Below are 7,500 nucleotides of genomic sequence, written 5' to 3' on the forward strand. Positions count from 1 at the left end.
GGCCAATAGTAATACATTTTATGTTGTTTTTATAATATTCATTCCCCTACCCCTTCTCAGTTGGTCTTTCTCAAAGTAATATTTATGGATGCTTTTAACACATTATTACATAATATAGTCTAGTCTAACCCTCTAGTCTTACACATACGCACTCATTCAGCAGTCAACAAACAACAACAACAACAATATGATTAATAATAATAATAATAATAATAGTGTCAGGAAGTGACAGGAAGTCAGGTTAGAAGGACTAAACCGGAGGTTAATATACTGTATCTGTTTGAGCTCCACCAAACCAGAGCTTAATACTCCCTACTTAAGCTCTCTCTGGGTCTGGAGGGGCTCAGACAGCAGAGGACGGGTGTTTCTGACTCAGCGGGGGTCTGGAGGGGCTCAGACAGCAGAGGACGGGGTGTTTCTGACTCAGCGGGGGTCTGGAGGGGTTTCAGACAGCAGAGGACGGGTGTTTCTGACTCAGCGGGGGTCTGGAGGGGCTCAGACAGCAGAGGACGGGTGTTTCTGACTCAGCGGGGGTCTGGAGGGGTTCAGACAGCAGAGGACGGGTGTTTCTGACTCAGCGGGGGGTCTGGAGGGGTTCAGACAGCAGAGGACGGGTGTTTCTGACTCAGCGGGGGTCTGGAGGGGCTCAGACAGCAGAGGACGGGTGTTTCTGACTCAGCGGGGGTCTGGAGGGGGCTCAGACAGCAGAGGACGGGTGTTTCTGACTCAGCGGGGGTCTGGAGGGGCTCAGACAGCAGAGGACGGGTGTTTCTGACTCAGCGGGGGTCTGGAGGGGTTCAGACAGCAGAGGACGGGTGTTTCTGACTCAGCGGCGGTCATAGTGTTCACCTATTCAACGATGTATGCCAAAAAATTAACGAAATTCTACTTTTGTTGTAATCTTATATCAAAGTATATAATTTCTTACTTCCTGGAAAACGGTAGGTCACGTGCAATGATGACAACAGGTACCTTAGATTTTTAGACCAATAATCTCACAACATCCACCCGTCAATCAACGCTATGCTTCTATCGAATCTGTCTAAAGTTCTTAAAACCCGCCCACTTGTCATGTTCCAATCAAATCCTCTAAACATATGTCCCGCCCTCATAACTTGTTTGCGTCGGAAATACGTCAAACTACGGAAGTTAGATGATCTCAAACGTCTGTTTCAGAGCGACTTTAAGCTCTCACTGGGTCTGGAGGGGCTCAGACAGCAGAGGACGGGTGTTTCTGACTCAGAGGGGGTCTGGGGGGGGGGGGGGGGGGGGGTTTTAAGACAGACTGTCCTCCAGTTCCCTTGTGTCTTCTTGGAGAGGAACATCGGTTCCGTTTAAAACCTCAGGGGACACATTCATTTAGTTAGAGACTTCCCTGATTGAGTCTGTGTTTTGATGAGAGAAAGCTGTTCCGTCTGCTGCTTTGCTTTGCGTCATAGAGTGTGACACTCAGCCAATCTCCACATGAGTGGTTTTGTGATGCCGTTCTCCTCCCCTGCGCCCCCCTAGTGTCCTGCTGCCGGTACTGCAGGCCAAGGCGAAGAGGGGTCCGCCTGCGCCAGGCCAAGTACGCCATCCACTGCAATCCACGCCATGTTCACCAACAGGGACACGCACTTCGCTCAGATCTTCGAGGTGAGACCCCTCAGACCCGCGTTCACCCCCCAGCTGGCCTCAAACATCCCGCTTGATCCTGCAAATACAATGACTGTGTGTGTGTGTGGTGTGTGTGTGTGTGTGTGTGTGTGTGTACTCATTTTATTATCTTATTTGATTTATTATTATTTAAAAAAGAAAAAATGTGTGGTGTGTGTGTATATATCTATATAATACACAAATACACACAATTTTTCTTTTTAAAATATATTTACATGTTAATGAACTTAAGAGACAGAACCAAGTGAACTCTTAATTTCATTTTATTAATTATTATTTTAAAACGAAAAAAATGTGTGTATATATATATATATACACACATACATACACTATTTCTTAAAAAAAAAAAAAAAAAAAATATGTTGTTAATACGCTTTAGAGACAGAACCAAATGAACTCTTGTCCAGACGATAGTAGACATCTGTCTTTCCAGGAGGAGGGATGGGGATAAAGGTCTTCCAGTGTCCTCCTCACTGACCCCCAAGTGACCCCCCCCTGACCTCTGAGTGACCCCCCCCTGACCTCTGAGTGTCCCCCCCCAGCCCCTCCACAAGGGCCTGGACCCGGGCAACCTGGAGCAGCTGACCACGCCCCTCACCACCCTGGGGCACCTGGCGCTGCTCGCCCCCGAACAGTTCGCCGCTCCGCTCAAGTCTCTGGTGGCCAACTTCATCGTCAAGGACCTGCTCATGAACGACAGGGTGGGTAAACACAAACAAACACACAAACAAACACACAAACAAACACACAAACAAACGCACTCACACAAACACACACAAACAAACACACTCACACAAACACACACAAACAAACGCACTCACACAAACAAACACAAACAAACACACTCACACAAACACACACAAACAAACGCACTCACACAAACAAACACAAACAAACACACTCACACAAACACACACAAACAAACGCACTCACACAAACACACACAAACAAACGCACTCACACAAACTAGGGTTGCAAATTTCAAGGAATTTCATTAATCGATATCTGTTAACCTTAACAAACGATAGTGGACTGCTCTTTGCTCGCGTCATTTTTGTGTCTTCTTCCGCTGTGTCGTTGTAATTTCCCTCCATCCCAATCAGCCTTCACTACATGGCGTGACCCTCATGTGCAGTCAGACCTTAAATCATGATTACATTTCACACAACTCCCGTTGATAACGTTCGTTCCCAGAAAAAAAGTTCTGTTCCATAAACAAGCAATTCATCTAGTAACCAAATCTTACTTGAGTAAATTCTTATTGATAGTCGATTAACTATTACATTCCTAACAAACACACACATGCAAGCTGAGTTTAGAGGCGTCGGTGTTGTGAAGCGAATACAAGGAGATTCCTAGAGATTTTCATGGTCAGATGTGATGGGATGTGATGTTTCCTATGGCTGACTCTCTCTGTGTGTGTGTGTGTGTGTGTGTGTGTGTGTGTGTGTCTGTGTGTGTGTGTGTGTGTGTGTGTGTGTGTGTGTGTGTGTGTGTGTGTGTGTGTGTGTGTGTGTGTGTGTGTGCGGGCGCGCATGTGTGTGGGGCGCGGTGTGTGTGTGTGTGCGCGTGTGTGCGGTTTATCGTCATGATTTAGATGCCAGGCAAGAAGACCACCAAACTGTGGGTTCCTGATGATGAAGTGTCCCCAGAAACACTTGCCAAGGTTGGTTCCTGTCCCCCCCCCCCCCCTCTCTCTCCTCTCTCTCTCTCTCTCTCTCTCTCTCTCTCTCCCTCTCTCCCCCCTCTCTCTTCCTCTCCTCTCTGACCCTGCGTGTCACCTCTACCCAGCCTGTTCTATATCCTCTACTCTAATCCCTCCCTCTCTCTCTCTCACTCTCTCTCTCTCTCTCTCTCTCTCTCTCTCACTCTCTCTCTCTCTCTCACTCTCTCTCTCCCCCTCTCCCTCCCTCTCTCTCTCTCTCTCTCTCTCTCACTCTCTCTCTCACTCTCTCTCTCTCTCTCTCTCTCACTCCTCTCTCTCTCTCTCACTCTCTCTCTCTCTCTCTCTCTCTCTCACTCTCTCTCTCTCACTCTCACTCTCTCTCTCTCACTCTCTCTCTCTCACTCTCCCCCTCTCCCCCCCTCTCTCTCCCTCTCTCTCTCTCTCTCTCTCTCTCTCTAGATCCAGGGTATTAAGCTGATGGTGAGGTGCTGGTCTCTCTCTGTGTCTCTCTCTAGATCCAGGGTATTAAGCTGATGGTGAGGTGCTGGTCTCTCTCTCTCTCTCTCTCTAGATCCAGGGTATTAAGCTGATGGTGAGGTGCTGGTCTCTCTCTGTGTCTCTCTCCAGATCCAGGGTATTAAGCTGATGGTGAGGTGCTGGTCTCTCTCTGTGTCTCTCTCTAGATCCAGGGTATTAAGCTGATGGTGAGGTGCTGGTCTCTCTCTGTGTCTCTCTCTAGATCCAGGGTATTAAGCTGATGGTGAGGTGCTGGTCTCTCTCTCTCTCTCTCTCTAGATCCAGGGTATTAAGCTGATGGTGAGGTGGTCTCTCTCTGTGTGTCTCTCTAGATCCAGGTTATTAAGCTGATGGTGAGGTGGTCTCTCTCTCTCTCTCTAGATCCAGGGTATTAAGCTGATGGTGAGGTGCTGGTCTCTCTCTGTGTCTCTCTCTAGATCCAGGGTATTAAGCTGATGGTGAGGTGCTGGTCTCTCTCTGTGTCTCTCTCTAGATCCAGGGTATTAAGCTGATGGTGAGGTGCTGGTCTCTCTCTGTGTCTCTCTCTAGATCCAGGGTATTAAGCTGATGGTGAGGTGGTTGTTGGGAGTGAAGAACAATCAGAGTAAATCAGGCAACTCCACCCTGAGGATGCTGACGGCCATCTTGCACAGCGACGGAGACCTGACAGAGCAGGGCAAGATGAGGTGATCACACACACAGATACATACACACACACACACACACACACACACACCCTGACTGAGCAGGGCAAGATGAGGTGATCACACACACACACACACACACAGATACACACACACTCACACACACACACACACACACACACACAGATACACACACACACACACACACAGATACACGCACACACACAGATACACACACACACACACCCCCTGACCGAACAGGGCAAGATGAGGTGATCACACACACACACACACACACACACACACACCCTGACCGAGCGGGGCAAGATGAGGTGATCACACACACACACACACACACACACACACACACACAGATACACACACACTCACACACACACACACAAACAGATACACACACACACACACACACACACACAGATACATGCACACACACACAGATACAAACACACACACAGATACACACACACACACACACACACCCTGACCGAGCAGGGCAAGATGAGGTGATCGCACACACACACACACTCACACGCACACACACACACACACACACAGATACATGCACGCACGCACACACACACACACACAGATACACACACGCGCACACACACATACAGACACACAGATACGCACACACACACACACACACACAGATACATACACACACGCACGATTCATTACTCAACACTCACAACTTAATGTAACGTTTGCCCTCTTTATCCTGCTCTTTCTTTCCCTCCCTCCCTCCCTCCCTCCCTCTCTCCCTCTCTCCCTCCCTCTCTCTCTCCCTCCCTCCCTCCCTCCCTCCCTCTCCCCCCCCCCCAGTAAGCCTGACATGTCCAGGTTGAGGTTGGCGGCGGCGTGCGCCCTGCTGAAGCTGGCCCAGGAGCCCTGCTACCACGAGATCATCAGCCTGGAGCAGTACCAGCTCTGCGCCCTCGTCATCAACGTGAGAACACACCCCTCTCTAGCATATACGTTACATACACACCCCTCTCTAGCATATACGTTACATACACACTCCTCTCTACCTGATACAACACACCCCTCTGCTCCATATACGTTATATACACACCCCTCTCTACCAGATACATTATATACACACCCCTCTACCAGATACATTATATACACACCCCTCTCTACCAGATACATTATATACACACCCCTCTCTACCAGATACATTATATACACACCCCTCTCTACCAGATACATTATATACACACCCCTCTCTACCTGATACTACACACCCCTCTGCTCCATATACGTTACATACACACCCCTCTCTACCATATACATTATATACACACCCCTCTCTACCTGATACAACACACCCCTCTGCTCCATATACGTTACATACACACCCCTCTACACCATATACGTTACATACACACCCCTCTGCTCCATATACGTTACATACACACCCCTCTCTACCATATACATTATATACACACTCCTCTCTACCTGATACAACACACCCCTCTGCTCCATATACATTATATACACCCCCCTCTCTACCAGATACATTATATACACACCCCTCTCTACCAGATACATTATATACACACCCCTCTCTACCAGATACATTATATACACACCCCTCTCTACCATATACATTATATACACACCCCTCTCTACCAGATACATTATATACACCCCTCTCTACCAGATACATTATATACACACCCCTCTCTACCAGATACATTATATACACACCCCTCTCTACCAGATACATTATATACACACCCCTCTCTACCAGATACATTATATACACACCCCTCTCTACCAGATACATTATATACACACCCCTCTCTACCATATACATTATATACACACCCCTCTCTACCAGATACATTATATACACACCCCTCTCTACCATATACATTATATACACACCCCCCTCTACCAGATACATTATATACACACCCCTCTCTACCATATACGTTACATACACACTCCTCTCTACCAGATAGGCTACATTATATACACACCCCTCTCTACCTGATACAACACACCCCTCTCTACCAGATACATTATATACACACCCCTCTCTACCAGATACATTATATACACACCCCTCTCTACCAGATACATTATATACACACCCCTCTCTACCATATACATTATATACACACCCCTCTCTACCATATACATTATACACACACCCCTCTCTACCAGATACATTATATACACACCCCTCTCTACCATATACATTATATACACACCCCTCTCTACCAGATACATTATATACACACCCCTCTCTACCATATACGTTATATACACACCCCTCTCTACCAGATACATTATATACACACCCCTCTCTACCAGATACATTATATACACACCCCTCTCTACCAGATACATTATATACACACCCCTCTCTACCAGATACATTATATACACACCCCTCTCTACTATATACGTTACATACACACCCCTCTCTACCAGATACATTATATACACACCCCTCTCTACCATATACATTATATACACACCCCCCTCTACCAGATACATTATATACACTCCCCTCTCTACCAGATACATTATATACACACCCCTCTCTACCATATACATTATATACACACCCCTCTCTACCATATACGTTACATACACACTCCTCTACCATATAAGTTACATACACACTCCTCTCTACCTGATAGAACACACCCCTCTGCTCCATATACATTATATACACACCCCTCTCTACCAGATACATTATATACTCACCCCTCTCTACCAGATACAACACACCCCTCTCTACCTGATACATCTCTACCATATACATTATATACACTCCCCTCTCTACCAGATACATTATATACACTCCCCTCTCTACCAGATACATTATATACACACCCCTCTCTACCAGATACATTATATACACACCCCTCTCTACCAGATACATTATATACACACCCCTCTCTACCAGATACATTATATACACACCCCTCTCTACCATATACATTATATACACACCCCTCTCTACCAGATACATTATAT

General features: G+C 46.8%; 1 protein-coding gene across 1 annotated transcript in view; it reads left to right on the forward strand.

The window, feature by feature from the left end:
- Positions 1-7,500, forward strand: part of LOC311308186 (sister chromatid cohesion protein PDS5 homolog B-like) — a 40,895-nt gene that overhangs the window by 17,804 nt on the left and 15,591 nt on the right. The window contains 8 exon segments of the mRNA XM_084437122.1: positions 1,320-1,327; positions 1,510-1,555; positions 1,557-1,583; positions 1,585-1,635; positions 2,199-2,357; positions 3,254-3,322; positions 4,388-4,524; positions 5,329-5,452. Coding sequence (XP_084293248.1) covers positions 1,320-1,327; positions 1,510-1,555; positions 1,557-1,583; positions 1,585-1,635; positions 2,199-2,357; positions 3,254-3,322; positions 4,388-4,524; positions 5,329-5,452 — 621 coding nt within the window.

Source organism: Borostomias antarcticus (assembly GCF_949987555.1).
Source record: "Borostomias antarcticus genome assembly, chromosome: 1".
NCBI lineage: Eukaryota > Metazoa > Chordata > Actinopteri > Stomiiformes > Stomiidae > Borostomias > Borostomias antarcticus.